The 21,409-nt window shown below is 44.4% G+C and overlaps 1 protein-coding gene and 1 long non-coding RNA gene across 7 annotated transcripts in view; one reads left to right on the top strand and one right to left on the bottom strand.

Annotated features, from left to right (window-relative positions):
• The window catches only part of LOC137477054 (unconventional myosin-X-like), an 89,156-nt gene that overhangs the window by 55,069 nt on the left and 12,678 nt on the right, over positions 1-21,409 (bottom strand). For 3 of the 6 annotated variants that reach the window (XM_068195638.1, XM_068195637.1, XM_068195635.1), the window contains exons 2-10: positions 19,824-19,922; positions 14,522-14,680; positions 10,662-10,849; positions 10,286-10,420; positions 6,150-6,268; positions 4,142-4,246; positions 2,616-2,719; positions 1,160-1,289; positions 196-314 (exon numbers count right to left, since the gene is read on the bottom strand). In XM_068195638.1, coding sequence (XP_068051739.1) covers positions 196-314; positions 1,160-1,289; positions 2,616-2,719; positions 4,142-4,246; positions 6,150-6,268; positions 10,286-10,420; positions 10,662-10,849; positions 14,522-14,680; positions 19,824-19,922 — 1,158 coding nt within the window. Of the gene's footprint in view, positions 1-195; positions 315-1,159; positions 1,290-2,615; positions 2,720-4,141; positions 4,247-4,824; positions 4,839-6,143; positions 6,269-10,285; positions 10,421-10,661; positions 10,850-14,521; positions 14,681-19,823; positions 19,923-21,409 lie in introns of those variants that run through there. The other 3 variants (XM_068195636.1, XM_068195639.1, XM_068195640.1) reach the window with 3 other exon arrangements.
• Positions 4,107-6,961, top strand: LOC137477056 (uncharacterized). The gene is made up of 2 exons (XR_011000779.1): positions 4,107-4,246; positions 6,150-6,961. It is a non-coding gene; the product is annotated as an uncharacterized lncRNA (long non-coding RNA).

Here is a 21,409-nt window from a genome sequence, read left to right as displayed (position 1 = left end):
GCACACTGGCATTTGCAGGTGAACTCCTCTGTAAAGCCTGAAAAGCAGAGTCAACACTGGGACCTGAGCTACCAATAAGGGCAAAATACCTGAGGAAACAGGAGGCCCTAGGCTGGAATGGGTGACACAGGAGGAAGACTCAGGGCCTGGAAATGCAGAAGTGGCAGAAGTGGAAGCATACACTAAGACACTTACCTGCTCCACAGTGAGAGGGGAGCTGATCTCTTCCCCACGCAGAATCATGGACCTCTGTGTCAGCACTTCAGAAAGCTGAAAGGCATCTAAGCCCAGGAGGTCACTGGCAACATTCAGCACTGAAAGGAAGACACGTTTTTTTCCTGCATGGATCCCCATCACTCTTAGGAATATTTTTCCAGTTTGGTGATGAAATCCCAGGGACTTCTACAAGGCAGGTGACTAAACCCCAGCACAAAACACACTCTCCCTTACTTGGTTCTCTTGGGCATACCCAAAGCGGTAGGTTCCCATACCCAGTCTGAGGCTCATACACCCATTATAGAGCACAGTGAGATACTCATGTAAGTCAGCCTTCCTGCTGACAACAGGAAGAGCAAAACCATGTGTAAGACTCAGCACCAGCAAAACACTGCATGAGAAGATATGTGTTTGTAAAAGCACAATACTGCAGTCTGAGCATGGGATTGCTAAACTTGGATGTTAAGAAGACAGCTAATTAACTTAAGACTTGAAACACTTGTAATATATTTTTATCGCTTCTGTTTTGAGACCTACTTTGCAGACCACCTCAGATTAAATAACTGTAACAGAGTGCACACTAGCAACTGCTTCAAATAAAGATGGGGGAAAGTCTCTAACAGACCACTTTTATCTCAAACTCCTTCCTGATCCTATTTCTTCCATCTCTTTCAATCCAAAAGAGAAACTGTGAGGCTGTGGACTCAGTCTGAGAATATCAAGGAGCACAAATGGATCACAGGGCCACAGACCAATTAAATCCCACTGGTACCCTGGAGCCATGCATCCAGTGGCAATGTTCTGTAGAGTTAAACTACAGGGAACCTGCTGGTGAGGGTACAACAGACCATCATAACAGAGGGAGAAAGGAAAAGGGAGAGGGCTTTATTGGGGGCCTTATGGGGCTTTGCATGGTCTGCCAAATTGCTAGGGTCCTACTTACCTGCTTTTGTTGTAACCTGGGCCCCGCCGGCAGTCATGAATTCAACATTTCCCAAATGAAGTGTGCCAGAAAGAAGTTTGAAGATGTCTCTGATTTCTTCAGTGCTGAAGTCCACCACCTTCATGGCAGTCTATGCAAAACCAAACAGCTAATGTTAGCTGTATGTACAGCCAAGTACAATGCAACCACGGGAGCCAGGTCCAGTGTGTGTAAGACGTAAAACTCAGAATTACAGTCACCATGAATACAAGTGAAATGGCACAGCACCCCTCTGAGCTATATATTTGTCAATGATCTTTACTGTCTCCCAGTCTCTCTTACATTTACTCTATTGCTACCTAAGGCAGGCATTTCCCCATCCTCAGGCTGGGCTTTGCTGCCACTGATGGTCTGTCACAGGAAGAACATGTTTGTGCCTGTGTGAGGAATTCCTCCCCTGAACACTGGCAGCACAGGTTACAGATGTTACTGGATGCCTTCCACGTTCTCGCTTATTTTCCTCCCTGAAGGATGGATCCATATAAGATACTTAATTTACTCTAATCCACATAACCCCCTTAATTCATTCTTAGTGTAGTAGATTTATGCAGCAAGATTTAAAACCAGGCTTTCAGCATTAACTGTTAGATGGTTGGAAAGAGATTATCAGATAATAAAGAAGTATGGCACATTCCCTCTTAATGCCTGCATGTGAGCCAGGGTTTTTGGGGCATAAACTGACTTTAAGAGGTAGGACCTAGTCTTCATGCATTCACACTGTCAGTGGGGCACTCTGGAGTTCTAGTTCCCTTCTTTCCTCCACCATCTCTTCAGCTGAAGAATAAATGCCATATTGCCATTGAAACTTCTGCTGTACAGGTACTGCCTCCCCTTAAATCACACCTAACCAGGAGGTACTGAAATCCTAAGCTGATTCTACTCTTCTTGCCTATCTGGTTTCACCTACATTATTAAAGCCTTCAGGCCAACAAGCATTATCAAATAAAACATGAATTTGCACATTCATCTTCCTAATCCCTTAACCTCTGATAAACAGGTGTCTGTTAAATCTCTGTGACATTTCAGAACAGGTGATTTGCCCAGGTGATATAACTTCACTGGAATATTTCTGGAGAACAGTACCTTCAGGCCAAACTCTTCTCCTTCTAATGGTCAGTCTGGGTTTTCTGAATCAGGCTATCTAGGAGGCTCCCACAAACCATTCTGGGGTGGGGTTCTGCTCCCCCAAATTCTCTATCATTCTAAATTATTATTCATATTGACTGTTTCCCAAATTCCCCAATTTCTGTACACTAAAGCCACTTTTTGAGTCTTGTTTTAGCTGAGTTGTGGACTTGTTGAACACCAAATTTTGGCTTAGGGCAAATCAATTCTGCCTGTGAGATCTAGACCATGCAGCATGTTTAGTCATTGAGACTGTGCCCAAAAGTTCAGGAGGAGTTAGGACTGGACTCACCATGACCTTACTGAACAGCTCTACATCATTGAGGTTCTCATCAGTCACACAGCCAGACTGGTTCAAGTAGCGATAAGTCTCTGGCTCACAGAGGGAAAGGCTCTCTGCAACAGAAGAAAAAGAGGCAGGCGAGAGACAACAATTTATTTAGCAACCAGTCTTGTAGTTCATAGAAAAAGAAGGTGTACTGTACTGTAACAAAGCTTGCAGACGGTATGCAAAATAACTTAGAACAGTCAAATCCCAAGCTGCAGAGTCTCAGAAGAATATCTCAATACTGAATTGACTCAAGAAAAAAACTTTTAATTCTAGCTCCAAAAGTGTACAGAAAAATAGTCTTAACTGTATACATATGGTAATGACCTCTAAATTAGATATCATCACTTGACACAGAGTTCAGACAGTCACAGTCAGATTTCTGAAGACATTCAGTGCTAAGCAGCAGTTAAAAACTGAATATAGTTCACAAAACTAAATGTAAAACCAGAATTAGGTCTCTGTATATTGGCTGTGCAACCACATCTTAAACACTATCTGCAGATCAAGAGCCAAAACCACATTACAGATGGGGAGGTAAAGCAGCCTGGGACACCAGCTTGGAGAAGTAGATGGGGAGGAATAGCAGAGATCTGCTGAAGAAAAAAATCTGTTTTGTATGTTTTCCCTAAGCAATTGATAATAACCATAATCCCCATTATTTTCCTTTGCTTTAGATTGATCTCTGAATTGACCTAAGTAGCCATTCCTGCATGTACACCCTAAAACTGAAATCCTACTCCCTTCTACTCTGTCAGGCCCAAATCTTCCATTTGATTATCCTAACACACAGAAACCAAAAGCATAAAGAAATTCCCCAAGCCCTCAAAAGCAGAGTACAACTGCAATGTGTTCCTGCCTGCCTATGTGACCTCTCCAGAAACACCATCAGTGCTCAGCAATGCCGGGGACAGACACACACAAAAGTTGTTAGGGGGATGCTGCACTACAAAGAGGATTCATCCACAGGCAGAAGCTGCCACATTCTCTGTGTCCACTTTTTCACACCCAGCTCTCCCTTCCCCAAGTACAGAGCTATTAAACCCTTTGTTCAGATACAAGACATGTATAGGCTCTAGTACCTCCACTACATCACTGGTCTTTGTAATTCTTCTCTCTACTATTACCAATACTGAAGATTTGTTCTAAAAATACATCTATCAGTCCATCCTTTGAACTCCTTGAACAGCTCCCACCAGATGAATCAAGACTCTTTACCCTTCCTCTGCCTCTAGCCAGTTCCATCTCCTCATCACTTTGCACATACTCTTTCCTTCAGCACAGAATGCCTGAAGTCTTTTCTCATAAGGAATTTCTGTCATCCTCAGCCTCTTAACTCTGCTTTCTGTTTCCCACAAAATCACCATATGGCTGGCCTTCAAGAAGAAGCTACATATCAAGTATGTGAACTATCCATGCTCTAACTTACACCTGCTTCATATGCTGGACTGCAAACAGGACAAGAGACATATCTCAGAAAACGAAATTACCTTTCTGCTCCCCGCTCACACCAGCTAGCAGAGCATAAAAGATGTGGTAATTCCGCTCTCCGGGGTTCTGATGTACTACCCTGTTCTGAAACAAAGAATACAAGAGTAGCCAGCAGAAAAAGATCAGACTTGTGATTGCAAAGGCAAAGAGAGGACCAGGATACAGGTAAATCTCCAGGGCCAATGCACAAGAGGGGTTTCTTGCTATTTAATGATGGTTTTGTCTAAGTAAATTCTACATTAAGATCTTTGTGGCTGAGCAACTGAGCATGCACATTAACAAACTGAACTTTGTCAGTTCTGGCCCTGCTCCTCAGTGAATTCCTGACTCCAAAGTAAACTGCATCCAATCAGAGATGCCTGCATTTGGAGTTGTACCCCGTATGCTTCTCTGTGGAGCTGCATTTCCAGGTACTTCTCTCTCCCTTTCTCCTCGGTAAACATTTCTTTCTTGGAGTCTCTCTGCAATGCACAGAGTGTATCAAAGATGGGAGAACAGGCTGTGATAGATACAGAGCAAACTTTGCTCCTCTTCCTCAGTTGGGCCAGTTGCAGCAGTAACACCTCAGGAGCTGATGTCTACATGCTGCAGTGCAGACAGCCTCATGCAGGAGGTAACCTGGCACTGCCACACTTTCTATGAGGAGAGGGCTCGCCCAGCACTCAATAGAGGGGATACCTACCTTTTCCAGTAAATCTGAATAGCATGTTAAGGAAAAAACATCCAAGTGACAGAAGCACAGATTTCTTGATGATAGGCAAAAAATCTTCTAGATACATTGGGATGGACCCTGCAACCAGCATTAAAAAATGAAATAACTGACACTTTGGAAAGTAGGTAAAGAGTGGTTCTAAACATCATCTTAGATCATCCTCTCTATTCGCTGCCCAAGGAGGTATGATGTACCAAAGATATATTTAAAAGGGCAGGGCCAGGTAGAGCATAGATAACCTAACAAAAGATGAGCCACATTAGGGACACCTAGAAAGATTAGAGGTCACTCTTATCTGAAAGTCTGCATTGCATACAGCAAGTCTTGCATCAGTTCTCATTGCTCCTGCAGGAAACCTCTATCTTAAATCTACTGACAGCACAAAGAGCAGAGGCCAAACAATCCAAGCCTGTCATTTACAACAGCAGTAAATTCATCTGGCTGCTACTCCAGTGCCAATTGGTGTGGTTTGCAGTCAGCAGCAGCTTTGAACATACATCAGGAAATGTAGCCAGGGCAGCTTTACCTGCCTCATGGAGACAAAAGATATGTCAAAGCCTTTGGGAGAGGGGTACCTGGCCATACAGGGAAGAAATGCATCATGGCTCAGTTTGACTGTATCCAATCTTCACTGTCCTTCTTGTCACTGGAACAGGCTCCCCACAGAAGTGGTCATGTCACCAAGCTCATCAGAGTACAAGGAGCATCTGGACAATGTTCATATGATTTCATTTTAGGTAGTCTTGAGAGGAGCAGGGAGTTGGACTTAATGACCCTTATGGGTCCTTCCCAACTTGAGATACTCTGTGATTCTATGACTAGGGTTCCAAGGTCCGCCAAAGGTGGCAGCTCAAGACAGGGACTCATAATTCTCTTCCGCACCCAAATATTTTGCAGAATATATTTATTCTTATTTTGGTCTCACTTTTCTCAATCAGGAATTCATTGGCAGAGCTAAGATATGTGAACAGTTTTATGTGGAGCAAATAGAATGTAATCAACGTAGGGGATCTTCCTAAGTAGAAAATTCCAGGGTTTTAAGTATCAAGTGTTGAGATTAACAGAAGTGAAAAGTCAAACTAGCCCCACCTAATGCAGTACTGAGATAAAAGGTTCCTAGAGTTAGGTGCTGCAGAGCCACAAAACAAACACTTCTTCCCTCTTTAAGTTGCAAATTTGCCCACAGTTGTAAATTGACTTTGAAGAACTTTGATGAGGGATTTCCTGACCTACAATGAGCTCCTCTCTGCTCACTCAATCCATTTCTGGTCCACTGCAGAAAAGGATACAATCAGTTACTCGGCCTCCCTGGATGTGTCCGTGCTGAGAGAAGTGCAGCTGGATGAACTTGCCAAAGCGGCTGGAGTTGTTGTTATAAACTGTCTTGGCATTTCCAAAGGCCTCCAGAATGGGGCTGTAGAAAAAGGGAATGAAGATACGATTAGTGATGGGATACCATTAAATCAAAGTCTTTTGACATTTGCACACTGTGTTCTGCCATGAGAGATTTATTTGTTACAGCACCAGCCTGGACAAGCAGGAAGAGCTCAAGGGAAAGGAAGGATGGCAAGAGCAATTTAACATGCTGCTAGATAAATTTTAAACCTTTGGGATTGCAGTTAATTAAATCAGCCCCCAGTCTGTATGGGCAGCTGCTGAACACACTGTCAAGGGCATTCCCCACCAGTGTGGCTTCAGGAAATCAAAGGTGGCAAGAGCCAGCCAGGCTGTGTCCTCAACACAGCACATCCCATGAATGCAAGTGTATTTTTTCAAGGATTTTCAGAAGCATCAGACATATATAGCAAACACCCTGTAGCTTTAAACCACATACTTCTATGTTCATTCTACCTTTTTTTCCTTCTGCCTTTGATAAACCATCTCTTAAAATTACAGTCAAACATCTTCAAACTAACATACAGTAATAAAACAATTTGTTTGGCACTTAAATTTTATACTGGAACAAGTATACACAAGCCCCTGTTGCCTAAATCTTGCTTAGGCTGATATAAGCTACATGGTTTCCAAGTAGAGGGACTATAGACACACTATAGATTTGAAAATTACATTCTAAGAGAGCGACATCATCCACTTCAGGTCATAAAAAGGGAGCAAAAAAATCTATCACCAAACATCAGACCGGCCATAAATTGAAGAATTTTGTCTGCTGTTCACCTTCTCATCTTCAGGAAAAAACAGTTAAAATGCTTGGCATTTGCTTCACAGAACAGTACAAGGGAAAAGCCTAAACCACTCAAATTGACACACAGAATCCAGGATTAAAGTATTCATTTCTGCAATTAAGCCAATTCTAAAATAATCTGAAGGGCTGACAAGCAAGGAATCACAGAGATGCTACAAGAACAGCCTGTATGTTTTCATGTCTAATTTTAAAACATACATAGTTTTAAACAAAAATTATTACTGTTATTACCCTGAGAAATACTGGCTTTTAAACATCTCCACAGATCTATTGTGGAGTCCCATGGGAGACTGGAGCAGAGATGGGATTATTCACAAGTTAGTAAATTCAGCATAAAAAATAACCACAACTAGAGACACCCTGGAGTTTGCAGAAGGCTTTAGGCCCTGCAAGTGTTAGCTAAGGGAGAGCTGTGCTTAAGGAAACAGTCAATAACCTTCAGTAAAATCCAGGCAATATTTTCCTAACATTTCTTGAAACGATCCCTTTCAAGTAAAAAGGATAGAAATGAAAATTCCTCTGTTATAACACACTACAACCATTGAAATGCCAGTTAGAGAAGTCTGGGTGCACACATCAGGAATGTTCCTTGCCCTGAAGAATTTGAACTCCAAGACCCACACCTCTGAAACAAGTATGTAAATAAGGACATTGCACAGAAATATCCCACTGAGCACACCACTGCCATGAATCAACAAAATTAATGGGGACAGACAGGAAAAGGGAGGACAGGGTTATGTTATATTACCACCACAGATGCAGTGAGAGTGAGGAGCCAGCTAGCCAATCTTTGTGGCTCTAAATCATGTTAAATTATATAAGAAAAGCACAAGGAAATATCTTTATAGTTCTCTTTGGCAATGGGCTCACACACATGAGTGTGAAGTTTTTCAGGCTTAAGGGGGGAAATAAGCAGGAGAATGTCTGAGCAGTGGCAAGGCAGAGGGTGGGATGAGCTGGTTCAGCCAGGAATGAAGGCAGGGGCCTGGGCTGAGCAAATGGCCTGTGCCAGCAGCACATCACCATGGCACCTGAGGCAGAACTGAACTGCAAGGTGGAGCAGCACATCAGGAAGGTGATGCTGGCTGTTCGCTGGATGTGGGTAGGATGCACTCCAGCATTCAAAATAATGGGAACCAGTTTCAGCAGAGCAGCAGAAAGTGAAGTCTGGAGTTCAGAAATACTGCACCATATGCAGTTCAGGATCATATGCACAATTGAAGACAAAAAGATTTGAAGACTTGGGGGATGAATAGCAGGAAAGGTGGTTATGCTGTCAGCAGTGGCACCAACATGGAGAAGGGAGCTTCAGAGTGAAGCAAGCAAGAAAAAAAAGCTGGAAGCTAGCAGAATTTTTAACGAACTGATGGATATTTTCAAGAAGGAAAAGAGACAAAATCAACAGTGCCAAAGGAATTTTGAGAGCCTGATTTGTGAGAAATACACCAAGCACAGAAGTTCCAACACAAGCAAATTATAGAAGGTTGATGAACACCTTGTTTGCAATGCTGTCTGAAATGGAGAAAGAATCCAGCATTGTTTCTTGCTATGTGCTGGGCTGCAAGCATGAAAATCCACCATAAGTGAACCTGAGGAGGGCCACTGTCAGAGCAAGTGCAGCTGAACTCCAAACACATGAGGCAGGGTCCATAGGAGCAGCAGCAGCTTCTGGGTCTGGGCCAGGCCTTCCACTTCTTGTCTTCAGAGCAAAGGTGACAAATCAGATTCTCTTGCATTCATATTGCAATAGTTCATGCAGCACTAGAGATGTACACGGAACAGGTTGCGATCTCTTACTTCACTCCAGCTGACAGCTGTGGCATCTTACAGACTCAGGAATCACCTACCCAGCATCATAAGCCCTCTGGATCACTGTCAAGTTATCACTTAACTGCTAAGAGTGCTTGAGCCTTCTAAGCCGCTTGCCTTAAAGCAGATTTTGCAGATCTTGAGTCATGACTCTACTCCTCTTCAGAGCTTTTTCCAATTGGCCTCTGGAACACCAGGTCCAAGAGCAGCAGCCCTTCTGCTCAAGGCTGCTCTGCTTTATAAGGACCTAAAACCCACAGTGCTCTCACAGCTGCCTCCTCTGGAGGTTTCTGCAACTATCACAGGCTCCATCCAGGACTAATCTTCAGCCTCAACCTTGACAGTACCAAACTGCAGGACTGCCAGCAAGGTCCTTCAGCCACAAGCAAGACAGCCTGGGAAATTTTAATGTAATTTATTTAATATAATTCAGGTATTAAGGAAAACAAGGACACAAACAACAAAACAGATGTATCTTTCCTGCCTCTTCCCCAGGCTTACCTGAAGTCAAACACGGTCCTCCATTTCTTAGCCTCAGCTTTCTTTTATACCTCAGGTTACACCCACTCCCTCAAAATTTCCCCCAGCATAGCAGCACAGGAGCCTGAGGTCACACTCAGGACTGCTTCTCTCTGTCATTCTTTGGTTCCTTATTTTCTCTGCTGCTCTTTGCCTCTTACTAGTTTTCCTCAGCCACACTTTGCTTCTTCAGATTTTCCAGATACTTTTCCCCTTCATCTCTCTGCTCCAGCATAGGTCATCTATGGGTCATGGTCCCTCAGGGGTGTAGGACCTCTTCTGGCATGAAGTATTTTCCCTGAAATGTCTCTCCATTCCCTCACTGCTTCCAGCTTGTCTCTCAAACACATTTGATTCAGGTGCCATGTGCTTCCCTGTCTGCCTGATGCCTCATCAGGGTTTAGGTGGGTGGTGGTTGTTCCCTGGTGCCAGCTCCCATGGATGATTCTCCACGAAATCACTTGCCATGACAGCAAGAGAGCTGCCAGGTTGCCCATGGGACCCCTGAGGGCAAGACATAGCAGCCTAAAACACAGGGAGGCTGGGGGAAAGCAGGGGCTCATGGAGGAAACCAGGAGCCAGAGTATGACAGAGACCCACTGTGAGGACAGCTACAGTCAAGAGCTAGAGCATTAATTCTCCAGCTTAGGAGACACATCCCACATTGCTGTTGGAAAGAAGCCTAATCCATCCGAGGACAGCTGGGAGAGCAGCCAGGGGGAGGCATCCTGGCAAGATGAAGCAACTTTCACGTTTCCCTGATGTGACACCATTCAGTTCTGTGATCCTCTCTAGCCAGGTCTGCCTCCATCCCTGCCCAGAAGGCAAGGCCCCCCAAAGGCAGGGCCCCCCAAAGGCAGGCTGACCCAGCACTCTGGGTGCCCACGAGGGTGACTGTACCTGCTTTCCAGGATGGCTTCTTCCACGTGAGTGCTCTTCTCAGACACAGGGGCCCCAAGGGAGGTCTGGCTCATGGCTGATAGAAATTTCAGGAGCAACTTGGTGCTCTCAGTCTTTCCAGCTCCACTTTCTCCGCTGTTAAGAAAAAGCATACATTTCATTCACAAATTCAGGACATACAGAGCTGATGACCATCCTACCCGCAGCACAGAAGGGATCTCTAGGAATAAACATGTGACATCTCCGCTGTGACAAGCGGGGGATCAGGCAAAGGCAGGGAGGGTCGTGTGGGTATTCAGGCCGATGTCAGTGCAAATGGAACAGCAGGAGCAAGGCGTGTGATGCAGCCACGGAGTGCTGGTTCTCCATTTCTAACCTTATCAGAACACACTGGCTGTCATGACGCTTCCACAAGCAGCAGTAGCACTCGTTAGCGGTGGCGAAGATATGGGGAGGCAGCTCACCCAGGCGGTGCTGTCTGTACAGCTCTATGGCATCCACACCGTACAGACCAGGGATGGGTTTGTAGGGATTTACTGATGCCAAGATGGAACCAATGTTTGTCTACGGGGAAAAAACAAAACACAGAAAGGAAATGAAGCAAGCTCCTGGAAAAAAAAAAAAAAAATCACGACAAAGCCAGACCCCGAAATAAGTCATGGTGAAGGAGAAAGCCTAAATAAGGACACTGGGCTTCAGCAGAGAGCTGCACAGTTTAGCAAAGATGTCAAACCCCGGAGAAGGAGCTGTACAGCTGGGTATGGATTGCACCCTCTGAATTTTGCTGCTTTACAATATAACATTCCTATCCTGTTGTCCTTGTTAAATTAAGTTTATACAATTTAAAAACATGAAGCCATCTTCATACCCAGCTACTTTGCACTGTGCTTGAAGCTAAGTAGCAGAGCCAGGACTGAAAGAGTGTCAGGAGACACTTCAACGCCTCTATCCACAGTGCTAAGCAAAGGGGGCTTGGCAGGGTTCAAGAACCTCCTGAACAGAGCTGGAACACAAACACACACACACTACACACATGTGCAAAGAACCACTAAAGCATATAATTTTTCTTCTGCTGAAAAAATGCTGTTTGGTGCAGTTTAAATCATTTGGTAAACCAAATCAAAATTGACAGCTGAAGATAAAGCTCTGGATTTCAAGTGAAAACATTTCTTTATTTTCTAAACATTCTATTTTTAAAATCTCACAGTCCAAAAAAAGAGGTAGCATGATTTAAAATAAAATACCCAGACGACAACATTGAATTTCAAATTTATTATTTTGTGCAGTGAAAAGGAAATTAATATTGCTTTTTGGGGCATGACTTTTTCGGTTCAGCCAACCAGCTCAAATCCAGTTATTCTCAGAGCTGCAGTTCAGAGCAATGGTGCCACCTCTCTCCTAATGATGGCTTTGTAATGTGGTCAACATCCATGCTGCTGGTGTGGTGGCCTCCCTCACAGGAACATCTTGGACTGCTCTACTCAAGGAATGCCCATTCTTAGCAGACATGACCAAGTAAACACTTAGATTGCTGCAGGAGGTGCCAAGCTTTGTGGTCAGAGACAACATCTAGCATTATTTCCAAACCATGAACTAACTACAAGTCACCCGTCAGATATAAAAGCATTTTAATGTATCTACTGGAGAAGCTGTAAATTAAACACGTGGTGACACAGAAGACTCATCAGGCCAGATGAAATCTGAGGCTATAGCAATGCCAAGCTCTGAAGCCAGAAGCCAGACTGATAAGATGCTGTAGTCACCAAAATATTTAAAACTCATTTATTAAAGCTGCACTCAGAGATCACTGGGGGGTGGGGGGGCAGAAATCACCTAGGCCAAACTGCATTATCAGTATAAACACACTATCATGGGTCAAGTCCTGAGGACCCTCTGACAGGGACCTTTGTGGGCAGAAATATAATTAATTGGTAATGAACGCAATAAGCAAGCAGATGATCTTTGGCCAGAGAGGTGGAGAGAGAGAGAGGAAAGCATTGAGTGTCAAAATATGAATTGGGAAAAAGCATTGTGCAAGCAGCTGAGGAACAGGCATTGTCCAGAGACTACAAGACAGAAATATTCATTCTAACTCTTCTCCCAGACATTCACAGCATCTTTTCTTCTCAGATGTTTCAGTTCGCATTTTCCATTGTAGTTTCACTAGGAACAGAGCTCCTCTCCAGAGAACTTCTGGAAAGTCCTTTCCAGAACTTCTTCCAGTACAGCCATCTCTTTCAAAGAGATGTGTTCAAAGGTGTTTCAAAGGTGTTCCTAGAAAACTTTTCCACCACCCAGCTGCAGTCTCCTCATCACATGCATTCCTTTATAGACAATTTCTATCCATAATTTTTAATAGCAGTAAAACCATGTATATACCAGGTACTCTATCAGCAAAATAATTGCCCCTAAAGAATGCTCCAGAGCAGGACAAGCCACATGTGGCAAGTCTACTTCTCAGGACAACAGATCCTACTTGGATGGTTAGGCATGGCTTTGCTAAGGACAGCACAAAATGTGGCAGTACAGCCCTGGCTCATTTCTACATCACTCACATTATGTTGGGTCTACTTTTATTAAGCAATAAAGGAATTGTAAGAATGAAGAGGGAAGATGCAGGCTGTTGCTGTGCTCACATAATTTCCTTCAACAGTTGGGTAGAGCTTGAATAGTATTTATCTGGAAAACAAAAGGTACTGTTGAGCTTGTCAGTATTGCTGTAGTAAATTAATTATGGGTGCCAGACCAGTCTAGATATACTGCTACCTACACTCCCTGATCAGAAAGGATTTCCTTTAGGAGCTCATGGTGGGGTAATAATCCTACACTGAGGGGTTCTTCCCAGTGCTGAGCACATTACAGAGGCCCTTCACACATCTCCAAACATTTCAGCCCCGAGATGCACATCTGAGATTCATGCACTATGCAAAGGCAAAAAATGAGGTGTAAAGGTGTTAAACTTTAACACCTTTATGTACAGATGGAGAAGGCACAGAACTAATGCTGAATGAGAGAAGGAATGCCACATCAGAGCTAGCTGAAAGGCTTAAGGAGGTATGGCTGCTATGACACTGCTGGTGTTGTGGCATTTCTGGTACAGGGCACAGACTGAAAAGAGAATCCTGCATCACATTTTAAGGTGTGAGGAAGAAGAACAGGAGGAATATACCCAAATGGGTCAAAAGCTGCACAAAGACAGAGCATGTGTCAAACATAGGAAAAGAAGAGCAGCAAGGATATGGGCCATTAAAATAGTGTGTGCACATGGGTACTGTCACAGGGTCACAAGGCTGTGTTAACAGACAGGCAAAGGTGTCTACAGAAAAAGAGAAAAAAAATATTATTTACAGTCTCCTCTGCATCCAGTGCAGGAGGTGATTCAGAAACAGGGTCACTGTACTGATTATTTACTGGAATACAGGTGCATATGGTTTGGTTGCCTTGATAACGGTTGCTATGCAACACAGACAGATTTACATTTTTTCTGTCATATTCTGAAAAGTCTGTGTGCACATTGCATGGACAAGCAAGGTAATACAGTCTTTGTAATCTATCTTCCTTGTTCTCTCCAAGCAGAGCACTGCCATCCCAGCAGTTCAGGGATGTCTTGTCCCACTTCTGCTTTTCCTCACAAGTCCCCTTCCTACTACTTGTCTCCTTCCTGAGAGGGAAATCAGGAGATGCAATGAGTATTCATTCATGCATCATTGCAAGGAGAGCAGAGCAATCAAAAAAAAAAAAAAAAACCAAAACAAAACCACAAACAAAAGGCACAACTGCATGTAAAAGCACAAGAGTTAGGCAACTCTAGGTTTGCATTCCTAGTTTTGTTAGGCAGTATCTTTGTCTGTCTGGATCAGGAGGGATACTCAGCAACCACGTGCATATGTTGCACTTTTCAGTCTGCTTGGCCTTATAAAGCATGGAAGAGCCATAATGGGGAACTTGGGGAATGTAAATGACAGCTCATCAAACATGGATGTTCACGGAGCACACAGAGCTGCACAATGCCACAAAGCTCAGAGGTGAACATTCATGTTTTGGAAGTTCCTCCACAGAGGCAAAGAGGCCCCTCTGAAAAGGGTAGGATCTCACAGGGATGGTGGAGCTGGCAAGGCAGGAAATCCCCTCCAAATCCTATCCTCAAGAGACAAGGATAACATCAGTACTTCACATGCAAAGTGGCAGCCCTGAAGCTAAACAGAAACCATTAAGCCAAAATGGAGGAGCGCTTACATAGATGTTACCCTGTTGGTAGCGCTGGTGAAGGTTAAGCAGGATGGCAGCTTCATGCAGATCTCCCAGCTTGGACATGTCTTCTACCCCATCAATGCTGGTCTGGTGCATGGGTAAGACCTTTTCTCTGGAAAGAGTGGCCTTGGGGTACTGGAATACCTGGAAGAATGGGAAGAAGGACAAATAAGCTAATGACACCTGGGCACATGGTCTGATTACCTACCAGAAATGTGCACCTTTATATTTTGGCACTGAAAAAGGAAATGAATAAGACACAGATCTACTCCCTACTTTTACAGTCACCCTTCCCTTCCTGTTCCTACATATTTGAGCCCTCTAGCCAGAAACTATACAGCATACTCCCTTCTTTAGCTCCACAGTCAATCTCTCACTACTGATGGGGACAAATCAACACAAGGTTACTTAATTTCCCCTTAACAGGAGCAAAGTACCAGCCTCCAGCTGCTAGGCTAGACAGGTATTACACACTGCAGTCATGACTGTGAATAATGATGGCAGCTGCTCCCAAGAGACCAGGAACAGTCTTTCACAGAAAACACAGGTGAGATAATGTCTCTGACCATGGGGAAGTAGAGGAAAAGCTAATTCACATTCCAAGTTTGGCCCTGCACTCTCCATAGCAGCAGCCAGAGAGCATCTGGAAGAGTTTGTCATCTCAAGAGCAAAAGAAAGCAAAGCACATGAAAAGCCAAATAAAGCAGTCACATTCTCTCTGTGTGATGACACGTATGTGTATGATACAGCTTTCAAAATATTCGTACAGTGACACCTATTAACTTCTATCATTGCTCTAGGAAGTACTCATCTCTGTGCAGTTGCACTCATCTTGCCTCAGTTGCTGCATCCTTCCTCCTGCCAGAGCTTTCTCCTCCTCAATAACCCACTCTTCAGTTATCAGGCCGTCTCCTGCAACCCCTTTCAACACAGCTGAGATTATGTGACTGTTCCCCTCCACCACATGCATATCCCAGCCCTCCTTTCCTCCTCCTCAAGCACGATGCTGGCATTTCACGCAAGTTATTTCAGTTGCTTCCCACTCTCGGATTCAGCCATGTGCCATTTCCCACCCAGCATCCAAAGCTGTGCTAGATGGTAAGACCCAAAGAGAGACAGATGGGAGACTTCATATAGGCATCTTGGAGAAGGAAACTGGTCCACAGTAACCCCTCCAAAGAATCTTGTGCTTTTCCTCCTCTCCCAGGGCTCTGGTCTCTACCTCATTTCCATCCCTGCTTGTCAGCCCTCCTGAGTGCCAGCAAGAAATTGATGGGCTCCATAGAGAACCAACTCTAATCTGTAGCCTTGTTCTAACTGGTTTCTCCTGCCCACCTCCTTGGAGTGCTCAGGCTGTCGTCAGTGTTGGGGAGAGGCCATCCCGGCAGCTGCAGGCTGCAGACAGAATGAGGTCACCCAGCCCCCTCCAGCGAGCCACCCCTGCGAGTCCCTTGCAGGGTGCTCACAGCTGCAGCACAGTGCAGGTGCTCACCCTTCAGGGCTCTGAGCCTGCACCCGCCAGTGCAGGGCTCCAATAACCCAGCACAGCATCCCTTACAAGATCACCATGATGCACAACCACAAAAGCAGCTCTGTTCCAGGAGGGAGCTGGGGAAGAGAAGCTGGGTCAGTCCCTCAGGTGTGTTCACCCCGTTTCTGACCAGTCACACCTGTGTGGCAAGGACTACTCGGTCTCTTCCACTGGCAGACTCCTTCAAAGCCCACTTCTTTCACCAGCCAGGAGGCTTTCAAAAATACACAGGTCACGACCAGTGTAAAACAAAGCCCAATCCAGCAAAAAGGCTCTCTCCAGGCCTCTCAACACCAGTTCTGCTCCTGAGTGTCAGAGAGGTCTGACTGCCAGCAGAAGGACTCCCACCCTGCAAGCATGACCCTAAAAAAAGAAAAACATTTTTTTTCTTCTTCAGAGCAGAGACCTCAGGCACTTTCATAAGAAAACTGAGGGAGCAGAAAGGGAGAATGGGACAATTAAATTCAGAAGAGAGTACAAGCTGCAGATGCACAACATGAACTGGACTGTCAGGAACAAAATCAGTACAGCACTTTCAAAGCAGGAGGCAGCAAATGACCCTGGCTCTCTCTTGTCCGCTGATTTACACAAAATTTGGAAGATGACAAGTAAAAAACAGTGTGACGTGATCTTCCCTTATATCTGCCTGGTACTTACTCATTTACTATTGCTCTGTCAGCACTTGCAGCCATTTGGTCCAGAAGAGAAACATTAAGAAAACATTTAGACAAAAAGCTGAGTGGACAAGTGTCCTAAAAGATATCAGGCAGCTGGCAGTACCTGTGCCCAGAGGCTGCTATGCATGAAAAGTGATGGATCAGAGATCATTTCCCTGTTCCTGTAGACAACATAGGAGAAAATGGAACCCTGAAGAGGAACAGGGGTGCTAAATACACAAGTAAATTATTAGTAGGGCTTAGAAAATCACCTGTTATACCTGTCTTGAGCCACATGATTGGGGCCTCCAGTCCCACTCAGGTTTGGGAGGTAATGGCTCTGTGCCTCTGGAAGACACTCGTGACATGTGGGAGAGTTTTCAGGTCTTCCCTGGCACTGCAAGAAAGCTGACTTTTCATTTGTTCTCTGCCCTCCAGGGAAGAGGTAGCTTTTCCAGTCTCTATCACCAACAGGCTGCAAAGATCATCCATGCTCCTGGACAGAGACTCATGTCCCAAGACCGTCAAAGTGACTTTCTTCAAGGAGCTCAGAGGTTTGAGACACAAACAGGATGATGCTCCACCCTCAGAGTTCCAGTAAGGAAGCTTTTGTTACCCCACTGCTCACCCCTGGACGCTTCCAGCAATCTGCCAGGAGAGCAATTTCAAAGACCCTCCCCCATCACCCCATCATCCTCTTCCAGGAAGGGTATGCCAGGCTGATGTTCAGCACTACTGAGCTGAATATGATAGCTGATTTTTCCTGAAGCAAGTAAGAACTCAGGCAAACTGATCTCTCAGCAAAATTGCCCCCAGAACATGTCTTTTTTAACAAACTAATATATAAAACATAAAGCCATAGGTGTTAATAAACAGATGTTTATTTTTGGGAAGGAAAATAATCAGTCTAACAGGCAACTCACAGCCAAAGATTTCTACTTTCTCACCAGTGATAAATTCAGTTTGCCTCAGATTTAGCCCAAAGTGAGGGTAAAATGACCATGACTCTCTCCAAGGCCCTGCAATGGTCAGGAATAAAGCAAAATCTGGGCAGCAAACAAGCCAAGATGAGGCTTGCCAGTGCTGCTCACCAGGCTCAGCAAGAGAGAAATTATTCCTTTTCAAACTCAATTCCATCCATTAGTGCCATCCTGAGCACATAAGCAAAGCTCCCACCTGGCATCCAAGTTATATTTATCCATAAAGCATTTGGCTGTTTTGTCGGGATCGTGATTTCCAGTCTTGTGTTTCATAAGCACAGCTCCTCCTTTCCTCCCAGGAAGTCACACTTCTCATGGATTTATTGCTTGAGGTGTTTTTAAGGAAGTGAAAACAAATGACAAAAGCTTTGAAGCATGACTGGACTTACCTCAGAGCTGCAAGAGCTGCAGGGAGGCTGGGCCACAGCAAACCTGAGAACACTAGATTTGGGAGTCCTAAAAACCAGAAGGATCAACTGCCCCATCCAACCCAAAGTGAAGACATTTATCAGAGTTCTCACCCGGGGTAGGACTGCCAGTCCCTCCTACAGGTATGAAGCAATGAATGTGGCAGGTGAGGGAAGCACACAGGACAGTTCTTGTGGGTGGCACTGAATAAAGCCCTTTAATGATCACCATGAGCTTTTACTCCATAAGCCATAAAGCACATGCTCCTCCAGCCTAGTGGTTTCTTGTTTCATGGAAGAAAAAAACCCAAACCCAGATTTTTTTTTTCCCACACCTGTAAGCCACCAAGCATTATCCTGAGCATATCCTGAGCATCTTTTCCAGCATACAGGGCACAGGCTGGATGTGGGTGCACCCACACAGACAGCTCTAAAGTGGGATTTCTGGTGTCCTTTCAGAGGTGGCAGGTGGGTTTTAAAGATTTACAAGGCCACAGCAGCATGTCAGAAGAGACAGAACTGGGAAAGTCACAGAAGTACTGTCACCATTTTTTGTCCCTCTGGAGGCTGCTGCATTACCCATGATCCCTTAAAATGTGTTAGTGATACCCAGCACTCCCAAAACAAGTCAACTCCTCAAGAAGGAGTCTAAGAGACTACAGTAACCAGATTTAAAAAAATCTGTGTTTACTAGGGGAATTTCCATCTCTGAGTAACAAATCAGGCTCTTTATAAAAGAATTATAACTTCAAATCTTTCAAGGCATGACTGAAAAACACAACGGTCCTACCACTGACTCCACAAACCAGAGCTCTAAATCCCCTTTCCCCCTGTGCCCTCCTTTGTTTGCCCGGTAAGAGGCTGAAGAAAACCTGTCCATTTTTCTGTAACAAAGCAGCCTGCAGGGCCCATTCACCAGAACAGCTGAGCACGTCTCATTGCTCACTGCTGGAGGGCACAGTCCTGCCCATTTCCCCATCCTCCTCCCAGCCCAGGCACCAGCCTGACTCACCAAGAACCTCCCTGAAGGCTGTGGATAGCTTTCCCAGGGCTAGCCAGGTGAGCTGACTCACCGAGGACTTGGATGATCCCCAGAGGTCCCTTCCTACCAATATTATTCCATGAGAACTGCAGCAGAGGCACCAGGGAACCACAAGGAGCACAGGGCTGGAAATCAGGCAGGAAAGAAGCTTGTTCTTATCATTGTTAGAGAGCTCTGCTCTCAGGGGAGCTTGGCTGCCTTGCTGAGCTGTGCATCTCTGCTGCCTTTACACACTGCCTGGCACAGGGAGCCCACTGCCACGTGCCGCTGGCCCAAAGGGCTGACAGCAAAAGCTGCTGAAGCAGCTGGTGGTGAGCACAAGCACCCTTAGAGTGGCACAGCTTAGCAGGAAGGGCTGCTTGGTTATTGGAGCTGCCTCCTTCCAGGAGCATTTAACCAATATAATGATTCTGTTAGGCTGTTAATGCAACTCCTTCAAAGATGGCACAAGGGAAACCAAGAAAAGTGAGGCAGGCAGAGAAATGAAGAGAACAAGAAGAACAATCTTCTCTTTTTAACATTTGCTACATCTGTGGCGTAACAGAGCCAGGTCAATTTCAGAGAGAATTGCAGCATTTCCATTGCTAAATTTCAACATGATGGTCATGCAAAACCGAGAAGTCCATCTTACAGCTTGGCATAGGCTACAAACTCATGCAAACTTCACTTACCATGCCATAATCTGAGGTGAGGAGAACATTTCCATTGGCACACAAGCCAACAGTGCATGGCTGCAGCTGGTCCTGCTCCTGCAGCCATACCCTGGCACCCTGCAAAAACCAGAAGACATCCCATTAGAAAGAACTGGAGCCTGTGAGATCTGCACCCAAGGAAAGCTGGGGGAAGCTGCACTATCCAGAGGCTACTTCCAAGCTACAGCTGCTTAAAATATTTAAGTAACTCCTACTTACATTTTCAGAGAAATTGGTTTTGTTTTTTCTTAATGTAGCATGAGTGGAAGAAAAAGTAGTTTTAATGAGCTTCATGCAGAAACTAAAGTAAAAAACCACCAATTTTTATAGAAAGATACCAACACACAGAATAGTTGGTTGGACTGTCTAAATATTTTAAAACTTGGAATAGCTGGTCATTAAAAGTCATGCTATAATAATAATAGAAAATATAAATAAAGCATGTTTACAATGTAAACAATACACCCACGCATCATTGTAAGTCAAAATGCTTCCAGAAATCACCAGCTAAGAGGATTTCACAGAGCTTTGTTTGCAAACTCTGGCAAGAGTTTCCTTTGGTAAATGACCTGAGTGTTTCTCTGATGTACATATACATACTGATGTATACACAATGGTCCTTATGTCCGATGTACATATGCACTGGTGTTTTTATCTGTTTTTATGTATGATGTTTCACGTACATTACAACATCTTAAACTTCTCCATGTCTCTCAAGACAAGTCTGAGCACAAACCCAGATTTCTGGTAACGCACAGGCAGGGATCTGCAGGACAGGTAGATCTCATAGCTTGCCTACCAAAATAATATGGAAAATAAGTTTGCTGGATTGGCCTCTTCTGCCTGTGGGACCTGGTACAAGGGAAAGAGCAGGAGCATGAAGGCAGATCAGGGCAAGCATGACCTGCAATTACAGAGCTAGGCATGAAGTCACACCACATTTCAGTTATTGCAAACTAATCACTTCCATGTCTTCCCATAGAAATCACATGAACTCTGCTTAGATAAATATTGAGAAAAATCCAAAGTGCTCAACTGTTGAGTAACATTAGGGCCATTCTGCCTTTCATTGATTCATAGACTTTCTTCCTAATTTTTTGCATGCCCCTAAATTATTGATCATGAGCTTTAAGCCCTTCCTACCCTCTTAATCCCATCAGCACCATTAGCTCTTTGCTTGTAGGCTTAATATGTTTGAAGAAATTGAATAGTGTTTCCATATTACATTATACAAAATGTGAAACACTAATTCTATTTTTAATGATTTGTTTTTAGTTTAGGTGGGTTTTTTTTAAACTACTTAAGTCACTCTAAACACTTTAGTACCCTGGACTTTCCTTACTGTAGGAGATACATCTATAGGCCAACCTCCCGTACTCCCAATAGAAGATCTGGGTTTAATGACATTAAAAAGGTGTACATAATTCTAGCTTTACTGCTGTGCTCTGGTCTAGAGTTTCCACAACAAGCAGACTAATCTCCCCTCACCAAGTGAATGAAAAGCACCATTGCATCTGATCAGCACCTAAACCCATGGATGGTCTGCAAAGATCGTCCTCGTGCCA

This window comes from Anomalospiza imberbis, chromosome 7 (genome assembly GCF_031753505.1).
Source record: "Anomalospiza imberbis isolate Cuckoo-Finch-1a 21T00152 chromosome 7, ASM3175350v1, whole genome shotgun sequence".
NCBI lineage: Eukaryota > Metazoa > Chordata > Aves > Passeriformes > Viduidae > Anomalospiza > Anomalospiza imberbis.
Note: the sequence above shows the minus strand (reverse complement) of the source record. Positions and strands in the feature narration are given on the sequence as shown.